The sequence below is a fragment of the Siniperca chuatsi genome, linkage group LG11, assembly GCF_020085105.1.
Source record: "Siniperca chuatsi isolate FFG_IHB_CAS linkage group LG11, ASM2008510v1, whole genome shotgun sequence".
Lineage (NCBI taxonomy): Eukaryota > Metazoa > Chordata > Actinopteri > Centrarchiformes > Sinipercidae > Siniperca > Siniperca chuatsi.
Window position 1 is genome coordinate 8,837,491 of NC_058052.1, and position 17,476 is coordinate 8,854,966.

At 39.7% G+C, this 17,476-nt stretch overlaps 1 protein-coding gene across 2 annotated transcripts in view; it reads left to right on the forward strand.

Annotated features, from left to right (window-relative positions):
* The window catches only part of plpp4 (phospholipid phosphatase 4), a 49,236-nt gene extending 34,356 nt beyond the window's left edge, over positions 1 to 14,880 (forward strand). For both annotated transcript variants that reach the window (XM_044215034.1, XM_044215033.1), the window contains 2 exons: positions 9,691 to 9,861; positions 11,473 to 14,880. In XM_044215034.1, the coding sequence (XP_044070969.1) occupies positions 9,691 to 9,861; positions 11,473 to 11,681 (380 nt within the window). In that variant the 3' untranslated portion in view covers positions 11,682 to 14,880. The remainder of the gene's footprint in view (positions 1 to 9,690; positions 9,862 to 11,472) is intronic.
* The last annotated feature ends 2,596 nt before the right edge of the window (positions 14,881 to 17,476 follow it).

A 17,476-nucleotide genomic window follows, 5' to 3' on the forward strand; every position in this document is an offset into this window, starting at 1 on the left:
AAGTAGATCACTGCCAGCACTTGCCAAATGATAACAGGACTCACACAACGATTCATTAAAACTGCATATAACTGAAGCTATTCACTCAGTTTGATCTTGATGCACTGAGCAACATTTCACCAAGTAGAAAATCTCCATGTATGCTGACTGGGTGTGTACAAGGTTTTTACTTCACATTTCAAAGTGATGATCCTATTGCTGCCTCTCTTCAAAGGTAATTACAACATGTAGCAATGAGTTATCATTCAATTTACACATCTCGAGGCAGCTTTTGGAGATGCTCATGGGTTTGGTTGATTGAATAAAGCATATTCAGTCTTCACTCGATGTACAAATGAGTGTTGAATGCATACCTACTGTTTTGGCTTCATCTGACTTCCTGCTCTGTTCAGCTGTGCAGACCAACGTGGGACACTGGATGTGTTTTCGACCATATTGCTTTCCATGCTGTTTTCTCTAAAGCAGCGTGTTAAATAATTCACATGTTTTTCTGTTGTCCAGCTGATGAATTATAAGTGGTATGCATGGAGTGTTTGCTGTGTGCCACACAGATGTTGAATAAAACCTCAGCATTATATGGTGTATTAGGCATGTAAAGTTTGTATTTAAGAACATACATCTTTGAAAATGTCACTTAATTGCCTTGCCGCTATTTGAGTATAACAAATACGTGTGACTGCATGGCTTAGAAGAATTAAAGTGAAAATGTTACATGTGAGTTCAGGAAGGAGTATTCTTGAGAGGTGGAGGGCGTATGTGTGTGCAAGAAACACAATGCTTGTGAAATGGTTTGTGAATGTGTTTAATTGCCATCCTGCTGTGAGTATGACTGCCTTGAACTACTCTATAAAATGCTTCAAATTAAACATGGTATTAAGTGGTCTTTGTGTGTTACAAGTTGTGTGCAGGATACCATAATGGTTAAGATGGCGTAGATGGTGACATTTTTTTTGTGTGTGTGTTAAAGACGGCTGTAATTTCATGGTCCAGTCTGATTTCAAATTGATGTTTTTGCATAATCCATTTAATATTGAAGTTGCATATTTACAGCTTCTTAGACACCTGCTTTAAGAAAGAAATGCTTTGAAGTGCTGAGTCCCATTAGAAATGGTAGAGAGGGACATTGCTCTGTGATTCACTGCAGCGCTGTGTATGGATTACATTCATCTGTGCGACAGCTCTAATAGCCTTATGTTGCTGCACTGTGAGTGAGAAAGTGATTGAGAGAACCATGCGACGGGGACACAGGGAGCACCCATATGCCAGCACATCTAGAGGGCAGAAGAAATCCAATTTCCTGTCTGTGTCCCTTTTCACCAGGACAACATTTGTTGGACCACGCATAAGTTACAGAGCTTTTACCCAGACGAATGTGGCAATGAACAGGCAATAGGGCCAGACAGATGGCAAAAGTGAATGTAGCCATACTCAAAGTGTTACCTGGATGTAACGCAACATTACTTCTGACTGGTATGAAGCCTGAGACACACACTATAGGTAAAAGAAACTGTTTTGCATTCAGAAACTCTTAACTCTCCCAAAAGGATGCTAGATAATCTGCATGGTAAAAATAAAACCCAAACTAATTCATCAGAATCAGCCAGGACAAAATATAAATATACACTAGGCTTCAGTGTTTGATGACAACTATTTTTTAAAGCACACAAACTATTATTGCATTTCAAAGTTTTTAAAGCTGCTCAGGTTCTCTGTGATTTGATTTATTTTCTTCACCTCAAAGCAAAGTAAGAGAGTAACAGAAATTGGAGGAGACAGGTCCCAGAAAGAGAAAAACAAAGAGATAAATACTAACTCCCCTGAAGCCACTGCACCAATATACACAGCTGTAAAGCAAGCAGGCCCTAAAGCATTAGTTGTCAATTGTCTCCTTCTTATTCATATTCATCTCACCATCTCCCCTTGTGCATATTAGGCCATTAGATATGATCAATTACTACACACTTTAAAACAAATAATGAATGCTGTGAGACAGACCTAATCACATCTTTTAATCTCTGCATTGCTTCTTTCACTTACACATAACTATCTATATTAAATTAACCATAGCTTGGAATGGAAGAGGGAATTGCACTTCTGCTAAGTGTGTTCTCAATATATTTACTATAACTCGCTCAGGCACACTTCACTTTGTCTGTCTGGAGTGTCCAAAGAGGTTGAGGAACAGTGTGTGTAGGAGTGCAGCAGCAATTATACTGCACTAATAATGAGTTCCTGTTGGGCTTTCGTTTGCTAATAGAAGAAACAGACTCAGTGCTTAAGTGGTTGGTTAGTATGCATTGTTTCTGATGAGAGGCACAGAGGTGTCACACTGGTCCCTGCAGGGGTCAGAGGTCAAAACAGAAATGAGAGAGAAGGGAGATGGCTGGGAGATAGAAAACAGAACCGCTACTGTCAGTGATTGGTTAGACAGTTTGTGTCTGTGTGTGGTCAGGTAGTTCAATGATAGATATTTTAACTGAAATAAAGGGGAGAAAGGTAAAAAGACTCATATTACCAAAATTATTAGACTTTTGAGAGACTTTGACCAGAGCATGACACCACTCTTTGAATCCACAGCCAAACCCTGTAGTTTGAAGGAACGCTTATCTACTTTAAAATGGGTCCTCCATGGGTTCACTTGTCAAAAACCATACCAGGTTCAACAGAACAGCTCCTAATATACTGTGGCTTCCTTCTTTTAACACACAGTCTGCAGTACTTCTCTTCTTACCACCCACTCCTTCATGCTTTACACCTCATCTCATTTAGAAATCTTTGTATTAGGTCTGCCCAGTTGTTGCCCAGCAAACCTCCCTCACCACTGACCCCTACCACCCCCACCATACTCACACACACAATTAAAGTGCTGCACAGACTAAACTAGAAGAGTGCACTCAGTAGAGTGCAGATCTCTGCAGTTGCAGTTTGCAGCCATGAGTGAGAGTGATACCATTTTTGACCCATGAAGGTTTTATATTTGTAAAACTTTCTTCGAGCTGAGAAAAGCGATTTAAAAATCCATGACATCATCACAATGTCTATGGGTCAAGCGGGAACTCGGAAACACTACTGCGCATATTCAGTGGGCCGCATACCCGAGAAGTAAAACCAGAAGCTAGAAAACTTTTTTGGTGTATGCGCTAGGCAAGCAATTCTTATTGGAATGAATAAGCGCCACATTGGGGTCTGGTATCCAGTTCTAATAATACATCCATGAAGGGGACCCGCTCCCTCTGCAGATATGGTAATGAAAGCACAACGATTCTAATTTTCAGGTGATTAGACACTAATGAAAACATACTTAGAATTATTATTTTTCATTTGTGCCAATAGCTCCTCCTAAATGTTACACACCGGACCTTTAAGTCTTTTCGCGTGTTCTCACAACGCCTTTTTTGCTTTTCACACCATTTAGTCTCTACTGACTTAAATTGTGCAGAGACAATTTAAATTTCAATGTAAAAATGGCAACAAAAGAATCCGTCAACACTAACATGACCGCCGCGTACATTGTCCCTAGTATAGAGATGGGCGGATGATACCGGAGCGCCGAAGCTTGTTTCACTCCTGTGAACAATACATTGTGCCAGAGCTGTGACTGATGATGTCCAAAGCTTCAAACATCACTGGTGCATTGGAAAGCGCTTCATTCAGTTTGACAGTGTTTAAAGTTTTACAGCTAAACTATGTGATTGGCACATTAATGGCGATGTACATTAGAAAGACATAATCATAAGTATGAAAACATTTCCTCCTGATACCAAGTAATAACGTAATAAAAGTAGGCTAATGGGCTAATTTAATGAATATCACTCTCCAATTACATCACATTGCGACTCATATGAAATAAATATCAACCATGAAGTATAAAAACACGAGCCCACAGTGGCACTCGGACTTAACTACACCAAAAAGGTACATTAATTTCATGTCAGCAAAAATATTTTATATCAAGGCTTTTTGGACAACGCATAATAATTTTTCTTCTTCTGTCTTCTTGGACTTTTATTGCACACATATGAGACTTAAAGTGTTAATATCAGCGAGGTGTGGTGGTGCTTCGGCCCCAGTCTTGAAAATAAGTTTTACAAGCCACCAGATGTCACTGTGTTAGCTGAGTTTGAACCCCCAAAGCGTCAAATCTTTTTCGGCACAAATAGAAAGAAAGCTTCATAAAGCTTCATCCGCCCATCACTGCCCTAGCAGAACCAAGATTCCAAACTGAAGCAGTTGTCGATCACTTGCAGACCCTACCGGCCGTTTAAAAGAGTGACGAGTCAGCAGTCAATGGCGGCATAAAACAGAGCAGTCAATAAAATAGGTTTTTCAAAAATTGTTTAACACCACAACCACGAGGGGTCCTTGAGCATACAGTCATAAATGTGCACAAAAAATATTGTTGGCTGATGGGTCCAGTAGTATGTGAGATTACGCACATACACGACCACACGCATTACTGTACTTAGTGTACTTAGAATGCCAAAATGCATTGTACAATTTCTCTGTTCTTGAGTATGGTGTTGACAGAAACTATTGTCCCAAAAAGTAATGCACAATGATTTATGAAGCTACCAACAACTTGATAACATTGTCACTGTGACAATGCTAACACAGTAAGCTCAAAGTAAAGTAATGATGGGAATGTCATTAGATTTGCAAGGATTTGTACATAAACAACAAAGTCTTGGACAACTTAAAATTGTCACCTCATGATGGCGCTAGATTAAACTTCAGAGGATCACCAACGCTATTGTAATTTATCCTGAGGGGAACACAAATGTCTGTACCAAATGTCAAGGCAATCCATCCAACAGCTGAGATAGTTCACTCAAAACCCAAACTGAATTCTGGTGCAATGTTAGTTGTGCATAAGAATGAACTGTGCAAAAACCTTTAGAGATTACTAAGGAATGTCCATTTCAATTTATCATGCTGCTCTACCACCACCTTTAGCCGCCGCATGCATCTCCCAGAAGCTGGCAACCAGTTGTAGGAAAATATTGCGGAATATCAAAAAACAAATGAAAAATGTATCAAGTTTGATGAAGATTGGATTAAACCGACAAGTGGTGACAAGATATGGTAACCAGCTTTCACAGTGGACACAAAATATCAAAATGTTCATTGAAACCCTGTATGCTTCATATGTTCCCAACAATCATTGTTTTCCCAAAATATAAATAAAAACTCCAAGGACGTAGTGTATCTTGCTCCCTCAAAGGTAGTTATGTTTATGACATTTATGATACTCAGTATGACAGTTAATGCAGTTACAGTGCCTCCACTGTCAGATAGAGGATTGTTATTTTTTTCATACTCACCCAGTGAGAGGTTTGATATGCCTTTATAATATACATACACATGGAATTACTGTTGATATTGTTCTAAAAGTAAAATTGACATCCATCTATCTTTTTTCTGCCATCTTTCCAAATTTTTGTCACTGGTATGTCTCAATTCTGCCATGTTTACAGAAATCACCCCCCATCTATACTTCTAAAAAGTGCATTCAGACTTGGTTCTTCTTCAGTTGCAACCACTGAACAAACCTTGTGCTTGTTTGAAGATGAAAAAAGCAATTGTACTGCACTCATCACTCTCATTAGTCATCCTTGTTTTGTCTCAGGGGAATTACTCTTCAAGGCTTTTTAAATGCACGGAAGCGCATTCATTACCAAGATGTTTTCCCCTTTGTTGGCCTCCTCTCTGTCCTCTGGCCTTTTGGGGGCTCCTGCAGCCTTCTGGGGGGCATCTGTCAGTGGTTATTGGGTACACCGAGTATTCACTCAATCTGCACATATATTGTCTTAGTTAACTGTGCAAATTGTACAGAAATGTGTTTGTGTGTTTCTGTGTGTGTATAAGCGTGTGAGGGACACATACTTGCTATCCCCACTCATGTATTATGCACATCACCAAAGCATTTTTATTACTGTAATCCTCAAGATGTTGACTCACTGTGTCTGCAAACATTGCAAACATGTTTGTATGCAGTATGGAAATAAAGCATGCACATTTACTGCTACAATGACATTCAAATGCAATTTTGCTTCATTTAATTGGCAAATCTCTTCATGTCTGTGTTACAATTCTAAAACAGGTCTACAAACCAACAGAATATTGTATACAGTTTCCATTTACAGTTGTTTTTCTGTCTTAATTACCACCTATATTGCCATAAAAGCCCCACAGTTTTAGAGTCTGAAACCAACAATGTCTAATAACCAAAAATGACCTGAAGCTAATAACTGAAGCAGCAGATACAGTTGCTGAGATACATACACCTTTTTCAAGCTTTAGCCTTTACTGCTTCTGTGGTTTCCTCCAGTCCAAAGACACACAAATTAGAGGGACTGGAAAACAGGACAAGAGAAGAAAGAAATAATAATCCACAATAAGCAATGTATTAATATTCAAATAATACAGATGACATTGCACTTTGCATTAAATAAATAAATGTTTTTATCTCTTTGTTACAAAATTGCAGTTAATCTGTGAATCAGCTCCAGAGAAACTAAGACGGGAGACCAGGTCTTTTGGAAATGTGTGAGAGACTGAGTCACTGGTTCATGGATAATTTAGTTCTGTCTATCCAAATGAGAAATGTAATTGTCTTAGGTATGGTTAGAGCTATTAAAATGAATGGTGTGAGCTGCTGTGTGATTGAAAATGGGAGAGGTCGCCCAGAAGTGAGATGGATGGTGATTTAGGGATGCTGCGGCTGAGGAACTCAGATGGCTTCTTCATGACCTCCAACCAGAAGAACTGGACTGATGAACTGAGCCAGAAAGTATGGAAGTAACGTGTTGTTGTCTGTTAAACCCATGTGGTACACTTTGTGGGTGCTGATGATGTCTATGTGCAGGGTTTTATATACCTGTTTTTTTTTTTTGCATGTTCATATTTCCCCTGTTCTCCATATGGATGGATTTAACTGGCTGAATTTATATACTTGATTATTCTAGCCATTGGTTTCAAAAGGCTATCAACTACTGGTCCACTTTAAAGCTTAAGCTAATTTAATCTCGGCGCCTAAACAAGCGATTATATAGGCCACGCAAGGGGCCCATACAGTCAGCAATATGAGCTTGCCATAGGGGTTCCAGTTGATTAACGTCAGATTTAGACTGTTCTAGGTCATGTTAACTAACATTGGTGTACTATTTTAGCCACGATTACTGTTTTGGCTCTATGGATGGCCATTTTCTGTTGGTCACCACTTTGATCTAGAATACAAATGTCTCAACAACTATTGGATGGATTGCCATGAAACTTTGTACAGACATTCATGGTCACCAGAGGATGACCCCTACTGACTTTGGTACCATCAGGTTGACATTTTTGTCAATCTTAAAAACTATTGAATGGATTTCCTTGGAATTTGCTACAGATATTCAAGGTCCCTAGAGGATAAATCCAAATGATCCCCTACTTTTTCATCTTGCTCAAAACTTTGGTTTATGGCCAAATATCTGCAAAACTAATGAAATTGTCATCAACCTCAGTTGCACTTTGGTTGTAGTGCTAATTAGCAAATGTTAGCATGCTAACATGCTGAATTAAGAAGGTGAAGATTATACCTGCTAAAAATCAGCATCTTAACATTGTCATTGTGAGCATGTTAGCATGCTGATTGCATTTAGCTCAAAGCACCACTGTGCCTAGGTACAGTTTTAAAGAGCTGCTAGCATGGCTGTAGGCTCTTCTTATTATTTGGGCAGACACTGCATTATTTTTACTTTGTACGTTGTGTTAACTCACACTATACGTGTTTATGGGCCTCTCTGCATGGTCAGAACCTGCAGTGTTTATGCTCACACTGTACAGATCAATTAACTGGCCACGCCATACCTGCTCACACTGAACGTAAGCACAGAACCCCCAGTTGGTTTGGTCTGGTGACAAGTTTATTTAAACAAGATGGCCGATTCCAAATATAGTCTAGGGTGACCAATTCAGGGCTAAAATTGGGCTAATACAGTAATTTGTCCAGTGTCTGCATGGCTTTAAACTTTTGTTGTTTTTCTTTTAGGATTTTGGACCAGTGTGTCCAGTTCAGTTCCAGTGTTTCATCACTGTCAGCTTGTTTGAGGTGCAGGTGCAGTTACTGAGATTTTGGAGGTGTGCACTTCGGTTCCTCCACGAGCCTCTACAACTCACCGTACATTTACCCAAAACACCATTCTCTGTGTAGAAAAGCAGAAACGTTTACATGTATCTTCCCAGAAGCATAATTCCTGCATTTATGGGGCCTACACAGTTTGCTGCAGCTTACTTTTCAAGTCTATGTTGCCCACATTTAACCCACATGGGCTTACATGGACATGTTAGCTGGGTAGCAACAACGAGAAAACATACAGTACACCATGCATACCTTTGTGGAATCTAATCAAAATACTACATTAGATTCAGTCCTGCTAAAGTGTTCAATATAGGAGTCAATTTTAAAGTCCAAATGCAACCAAGCGAACTACATTATATCATTTCCAAGGTGTGACACTGTATAACTATTTTTTAATAAAAAGCCAATATCAGCCTATACCAGCCATCCAATATTCTGGTCTAAATTGCCTAATGGAAAATGCTGAGTTCTTAATGGAGCCAACTTCTTCTCCCTGACAGCAGGACAGCCACTGAGACAGCTGGACTTTCTGCCTCTGCCCTTTCTTCCCATCATCCTTCCCCTCTCTCTACAGGCTACACATGTCTCCTGGCGTCCTTAATATTCTTGGCCAGTTTGTGGGTTGAGTGACAAATGGGCAGCTGATGGGCACTGATGGGTGCTGTTTGGCCCGCTGTAGCAGTAAACTAATGACCCTGTCTCAGCACCACCTTTTACGGCTCCATCACACAACCTTTAATTCATACAATTAGAGTGCCAGTGTTTCTCTTACACTAACCACCATCAAGTAAGACACAGACCCCTTTCAGCACTGCGCGGCTCAGTCAAATTTGTTTCTTATACAGGAAATAATTTGTTTGGGCTTTTGCTGTGACTTCAGGCTCTGCAGAGAAGAGCTGCTGGACAAAATTAATATTTTGCGTCAACTATGTATAAATGCATTAGCTCTATACTACTCTTGAGATGTCGTGTAATTTGGGACTGATATAGTCTCCTCTCCTATCGTAGTTAGGCAGAGTTTGCAGAAAAAACTGTCATTAAGAATGAAATTTTGTCCTCTGTACAGGGATGCAACACTGATGCCACATACACACTCCACTTTGCAAGAATATGCACATCACTAAATAAGTCTCCTAGAGTGTGTGGGTTGTGCTTAGTATAGCTGTGTAGATGTGGTGGTCTGTTTGCCTTTGCCTGCTCTCAGGCACCTTCGCACCCAGTGATTTAGTAGGAAGGTATTTGCCTACAGACTGAGCTTTCATCCCACAGTGAGCTTATCTGCAAGTGGGTGGCAGTGGACAAGGTACAAATCTCCCATCTGTCTTTGTCATTACATTTTTCTGTCTAAAATGGTTTGTTATCACACTACAGTTGTCCATTTCATTGTTGATTTTACTATTTTGCACCTATTGGCACCTGTTGCACACTTGTCCATCATGCAGTGTAATTGACTTTTACAAGACAGTCCCTTGAGACATGGTCACAGAGTTTATAATCTGAATATGTAATGTTCAGTCTTGACCCCCTTCTCTTCTTTCTGTTTGTCTGCCCACTTCTCTGCCTGCTAGTTGCATTCTCTGGTCTTGGCTTCACCTCCTTCTACCTGGCGGGGAAGCTGCAGTGTTTTACGGATCAGGGTCGGGGGCGTAGCTGGCGTCTCTGTGCCATGGTGCTGCCTCTCTACAGTGCTATGATGATTGCATTGTCCCGGACCTGCGACTACAAACACCACTGGCAAGGTCCACCTAACAGCTCAGACTCGAGACACATGAATATGATTTTCCTGCATTAATAAAAAATTACTGTCAAATAAATGCTGGGTCTTCTTAACTGACATATTGTTAAATCAGCATGTGTCAGCCTGAGAAAGATTGCTGTGCGGTCTGTTTCAATCACACCTGGCTAAAGGCACTTGTATAATTATTATACGGATCATTTATAAGGCAAACTCTGGGTGATGCTCATTTCAATCAGCTACTGCTGTAATCACATTTTTAACGTAATCAGCATATTATATATGCCAAATCAAGGAAAGGCTAAGAATCATCATAATGTACAGTAAACCAGGCTGGGCAGCTTGCTTATTTGTCCAATAGACTGAAAATTGTGTCTTGTAAGGCTTCTTTTCTGTCAGCTGTAGCATAATGCCTCAGATGACAGTGAGGTAGCATTTAATTCAGCAGCCTGGGAAGAAAATTATAATTACATCTTCTGTTTTTCATATCTGTTCTGAAAAAACTAGAGGGAGACTTGGAGGGACAGAGGGAAGGGAATGCATATGTGGGTGGGGTGTGGGACAGAATATGATGACAGTTCTGTCAAATGGTGTTAATTAGTTTTAGAGAGCCATATGTTCCTGGGGAGCAGGGCAGCTACAAAACAGACAAGTCTTTTAACAACCAGGATGTATTTACATCAAAGGCGCAACACATACAGTAGTCACAGGCAAGCCAACCACTTTCTTAGTTATCTTAGTGTTTCTTAGCTCTACACATACTCCTCCCTCTTCTCAGCAGACTGTAAGTAAGAAACAATGGAGCAGCCCATTAAACTTGAGGGGCCCCAATCTGCACTCAGTGTAAACACAAGCTGGGAGCCCCTATTAGCCTGGCTGCTGAGCCATCCTTGATGGATACGAATATTCTCACCATCCCTTTGCACTTTGGAGGTGCGCTCTGTCCTCGAGGAGGGAAGGCTGGGCTTCCAATCACTGTCTCAATGAGGCTACCAAACTAATATATTGCATCAGGTCACAGTCTATTAAATTCAGTTGACAGTAGTTGATGAAACATTCAAAGAGCAAGCTCATGCATTGTATAGCTTCTGAATGGCGGAAATCGATGTTATATTATATTTCATTTCACCCAGAAGGGGAAAATAAAGGGAGCTTGGTGAGATCTATGGAAAACATAATTTTGATATTATGGAATCTTTTACTTCAGCTGCTCCAGCCACCAGCTGGCCATGTCATTTTGATCTATACCCAGCAATATAGGCTTAATATTCAACATGGCAGTGTGATATTATATGATGTATTATGGCTTAAAGGGGGGCAGGTATAATATGAAACTGTTCAGCATAGATGACAAAGTGACAGAGACAGCCTGTCCAGAGGCAAGTGAGCCCGGTGCTCAGTAGAGCAGATTCATCGTTTTGCCTTTCAGTTTACTTTCATCACCTTCTAAACTAGCCAGACATGATGAATGCTCACTGGAACACTATTGCACATACAGTAATGCCTAATTAATTGTGCTCATTCTAAGAGCAGGTGTTATTTTTCCTTCCTCCACATAGGCTAAAATTAAGTATAGATGCATACCTTAAAATATATGTGTGTTTTGACTTTGCAGACGCCTTTGTTGGAGGAGTGATCGGATTGCTGTTTGCGTACATCTGCTATCGCCAGCACTACCCACCCTTTCTGCACATGGATTGCCACCTGCCTTATGCCAGTCTGGCTGCTGCCGCCCACATGCCCTCGCATCCCCAGGACGACCCGCAGCCCACTGACAATGCCACCACCCTTCCCCTGGAAGGCTTGACTGAAGGGCCAGTATGACTAGTGGCCACCACCGAGACTCCCCCCAACACCCTTACCAAGCCATTGAGCCCACCTCCCCATTCCTAGTGACTGACTGGCACTTGTATACATTCCAGTGGACAGTATTACACCTCACCCATCTCCATACTGTTACACCCTGTCTTGGTGACACCTACATTCTTTTGTGTTTATTTTTTTATATCTGGTTCTTGCTCAGCAGCCGTGAAAGTCTATATTTAGATGTGATGTATGAGAGGAACCTATGAATATGGGGCATCACCGCTGAGAGGGAAGATAGAAAAACATGTTGAAAACCTGAGGAAACAAGTCTCACAAATGGCTGTGAAGGAAGATGAAAATATCGCCAGTTTTGCTGGAATTTTTTTGCTTAATGAGAAATGTGGACGGCAGGTTGTTTTATGCTGGAGTATATTTAATGTTTGGCTGTTAAAGGATTGGGACAGTAAGTTGGGGAGATCCTGAGAAAATCCCATGAAATGTCACAGCAATCAAATCATTAAATCAAACCAGTTGAACTATTAGAATATTGTATGTTATATTTCACACTTAAAAACAAATGATGGGGTTTGATAGCAACTAGTGCCAGAAAGCCAATGAAATTTTGTGTGTTTCAGTTCAGACTTTTAGATGCACTTTCAGAGGGCACCAATGTGTTGGATTAAAACTCATGGACTTGGGGCACTTCTCAAGATTCATACCTCCTCTACTTTTAATAATTTTTGGTTGTTCATTGTCAAGGACAATATTCAGTGTTTCCCAACCTTACTCTCCTACATTCACCCATTTTTTATTATTTCATTTCTCCCCATTCTCTTGGGCTTGTATAATGTTCCAGTGCAATCCTGCATATCACCCCTTCCCCATTTCTCTTCCTCTCCCTGTCACCATCCAACTATTTTTCACAAGCCCTGCAGTTAACACATGTTCCCAGAGGTTGCACGAGGACATGGACCCAAATTGTAGCTCAGTGAGTGCAATCAATAACAGGCAGGTGGGAATGGCGTGGTGGAAGTGTGTCTGGACAGTCACAAACTCCAATCTGATCCTGCATTAATCCTCATTAAGGGAGGTCAGCCACTGCTGCTTATGAGCACATTAGGACTCTATGAGGTGCCCCACGGACTGCCCAAGCATTTCAGATGGCTTTCAGCCCACTGTAGCCCCACAAATAGACAATCTAGCACTCAGGAGATGACATGCCTGAACCCGGGACAGCGATTATTCATCCATTAATGTTCCATTATTTATTTATATTTCCAGCCTTAATTTAGGGACAACACGTTGAAACGAAGAAGACACTAAAGATTTGTAGCTTTTTTTCTGCTTGGGTTGTATACACCCTGTGATGCTTTATTAACAGAGATGACACATAGCCAGATTACTGGTTCCCTATCATCATCAAAGCAATTTGTAGCCTCTTACAAGTTTTGTTGGAAATTATGGATAATTTTGTTGCCTTGGTTACTATGTCTTTTTTGCCATTGCTGTGACATTAATGGGAAGGTGCAATCTTGGTTTGCCTCTAACCCAACCAAGCTACACAGAAAGGCAAAGATTATATATTTGCACCAAACAGTGAAGAGTGAAAAACAGGAGATAGCAAATCAAATCAACAGCATGATATGAAATGAGCAGCAAGCCAAATGTATAAGGTTATTTAGTAATTTATGTCAGTATGTTAGTCAAGCCTATTTGTACATTTGCCTGTCTCCACTGTCAAAAGACCACACATTCTTTTGAAGAAAGCAACAGTTAAAACAGCCGCACCTTCAACTGCTGTTCGCTTAATTATGGACACAATTTGGCTTGTTTCGCAGAAATAGACAAGGAAAACATCTCTCTCTTTAAAATTATTTTAAACATCATTTACTCAAATAAGCCACAAATAAGCCTCTATCACTAATGCAACCCATTGGCAGCTTCTTAAAACTGTGTGTGTGCGTGCAGGTTTTGACAAGGCCTATCCCACACTGATGCAATACAAAATGAACAAAATGAAACTTTACAAATAACAAACTTTTCACCAGAGGGCAAAAGGTGCTTGACTCTGCACATCAGATTCTGTGATGGGACTTGACGAGACTCTGAGAGTTAACTGGAGAGAAACTTGTAACCTTCTTGCTGCTTCCACAGAGTTTTTCAGCGCAGGCCTGGAGATCTGTGACAGTGAGATTTTGACATCTTGAGGCAGTTTTGGGGATAACATGATTGTGACACAGATTCATTATGTTCTATAGACCTGCTTGTCAGCCTGATGTTTGTACATTGTCATTTAGTTTTCTCCTATTAGATGGTACAGTGTATATTGGAAAAAAAATGTTGTTCAGAAGTCATGTCTGTAAGAGTATTTTCGCTAAATCTGCAAAGGACTTAAGTTTCCCACTTTCCTTCAACTCATTCCATGATTTGTTTTAATTTGGTGCTATAGATAGTTTTGTAGCAGTAGGTGTCACTTTTCACAGTGGATGTGTCATTTTGAAATTAAAGTTCAATAATTTTCTACTGAGAAAGAAAAAAAATTATTATAATACATATTTCTTTTTTTCAAATCAGTTGCACAGGGCAGCCAGTGCTTGATACTCGCTTGAATCATTTTATCTTCCCAAGGACTGATGGGATAAAAGTATAGAAAAAAAATTAAAGAATAATGAAATTATTATCAAGTATAGTGAATAGATGTCTGAAGAAAAAAAGAGTGTAAGATTTAAGAATCTTTGTTCATGGCATGCCAGTTCCATTTGTGAAAGACTGTTTTCTATGAATAAGCATGTCTGGCCTTGACAACTCTTTGAGCTGTGTTTTGCTGTTTATATACTTTATGTACAATAAAGGACTGCACCTGTGTGAAATTTATCCCTGAAGAAAACAAGCAGCCTAATGTACCTTGTCAAAGTGTGATCGTTGCAGCTTACATTTGTTGCTGTAATGGGAACATGGAATCAACACATCATTGGTCACAAATCAAGGTTTGAACAATCTGACATTATGCGGCAGCAGACGTTTGAATAAACTATATACCGAGTTCAGTTCAATGAATTTATGCTTCAACGGACCTGCTGTCAGATTGCACAGTGCTACTGAGGCAGTTGAATGTGTGTGTGTGAATGTAACTCTGTTCTAAGTGTGTTGTGCTTTTCTGCATCAGTTGTGTTGCACTCTTGTGTAGGGAGTTTCCAATAAACGTGTGTGTGCTTAAGACTGCCTGTTGCTTTTCATATCAGTAGGATTTAAATCAGGCTGCTGTCAAGGGGCAACTCCTGAGTGCTGTGGAAATTTTCTTTCCCAAGAAATTTGTTCCTATTGATATTACTACTTTTTAGTTGACATGGTAACTGTCATTGTGTGCTTTAGAAACTAACTTTTTACAGTAGTGTTTTTTAGCCATGGTAGCAATGGTAATGTTGTTATGTCAGTCAGTCAGTCCACCACTTTGGTCCAGACTGAAATATCTTAACTATTGGACGGATTGCCACTCTTCCGTGGTCCTCAGATGATGAATCCTAATGACTTTGGTGATCCCATGACTTTTCCTGTAGCACTACCTTCAGGTTGACATTTTTTGTTTTGAGCGAAATATCTTAACTGGATGGATTGCATTGAAATCTGCTACAGATATTCAGTGTCCCTAGAGAATAAATTCAAATGACTTTGGGCATCCCCTGACTTTTCATCTACGACCATCTTCTTGTCAAATACCTGCAAAACTAATGACATTCCCATCAGCCTCAGCTGTGCTTCGTGTTTTGAGCTAATTAGCAAATGTTAGCGTGCTAAACACAAAATTAAGATGTTAAACTTGGTAAACATACCTGCTAAACATCAGCATGTTAATATTGTCATTGTGAGCATGTTGACATTGGCATTTAGCCAAGTACAGCATCACAGAGCCGCTAGCATGGCTGTAGACTCTTAGTCTTGTTAGTTAGCATGTTATGTGTCATTATATACTTTAAAATGTTTCTAAAACAAGTGCCATAGGAATGCACTTCAACATATGTTCATGAATTTGGTTAACCCGTTAACTTGGTTTTGGTAATGATTAAACGCCAATTAGGTATAATTACTTGATTTTGAGTCCTGGAGGAATGTAAGGATCAAGAAAAATTTCAAAATATAAAAGGATATATATATATATATATATATATATATATGCGCCTATATTTGGGTGTAACGGCAAGTTGGAAAAGCATTCAGGTATTGAGAGTTGTAGTTTTATAATGTAATTCAAGATTATTGCTTTAGCTTTGAAATTGTGATTTGATTTTAAATTGTCAGTTGACATGTTTTCTGCCACTGAATTTGAACTAATAATGGATTGCTAGAATATACCAGTTACTAGTTGACAATTATTTAGAAGGCTGAAAATTGAATCCCTGAATGTTTCCATGCAGGCTTTTAACCATCCTGACCTCATTACTCATGAAAATGATTCCTGCTGAATAACAAGAAAAAGACATTGCAGATCAATAAGGTTGTTGCTCCCAGACATCTTGCCTGCTTCGGCTGATAGAAAACGTTTGAGTGATGTGGGATGTGTGGTAACAAATAATCCCATCAGACCTAGAAGTGATGCAGCAGCCACTTCTGTAACAAGTGGAGAAAGTTGCCCTGCTGAAAGATCCTGGTTTCATCACACACACTTGAGACGTGGCTCCAATTATCTGATCCATTCGGTGATATGATTTGAGCTGAGAGTATATGATCTCATTTTGACAGTTTAAGAATTAATGTCAATAATTTCAGTTTGGTCTGTGTTTCCAAATATGCCTACCCACACCAGCAAAATATCACATATACTTTATTAGTAGGAATTGACAGTGAATTGCTAAAATGGCCTTATATTTCCTGAGAGTCTGTTTTCCTGCTAGGTATTGTAGTTTCAAGGCATACTGAGCACTCCATTATAACACCACCGTAGCAGCAATTACACAGACAACCATTGTTGCTTCTGAGCACGTTCTCTCACATTGAAACCTTACAAGAAACCACGTGCTGTGAGATAATGTCCTATTGAGGTAAATTATGCACAAAACACAGTTCTTGTTTAGCAATGCAGAAGACTAACATTTTATATAGAAACAAAGAGCTGCCTGTCAGTTACACATTTGTTTGCCTTGGCAATAAAAGAGATGGTTTCCTTTCAGTATGTGAATGATTATAGTGCTCAATGAAAGGCAAGTGTGTCATCCCTCAAAACATCCATATTGTTTTCAAGTCAAGGGCAGCTCACTGCTTCTGCATGAGCAGTGCCATTATGGCAGTCAAATCAACTTGGATCTAATGCATCAACAGTCAGCGGGCATCTAATATCACTTAACATTGCAATACCCTTCAAGATGCTGCACATAACACTCCATCACACTCAGTGTTTTCAAAGGGGTATTTAAATAGAGATTTCATGAACCTGTGGTTACATTAGTTCACACTGTGAGGAAACAGGGATCGTTAACATGGTAATTAGATATTGTAGATGCTGACAAAATACTTAATGGTGGTGGACAGACCAGTTCTTCTCCACATTGGCCTCATATCAGAGAAACATTACATGACTCACCTTCTATCCTATATAAATTTTTCAATAGGCTATGCAAGTAACACTCGCTAAATTGTACAAAGAAATGTTATTCAATAAAAAAGGAATTATGATTCAGATAATAAATGTCAGAATCTCATCTACACTGATAGCGACATTTATCAGATATCAGCTTTCAAATAAAACTCCTGCTATTCAAGCATCCCATCAATCCAGAGTCCAGAACTGGTGAGAGAACCCACTGGCCAGTTAACCATGC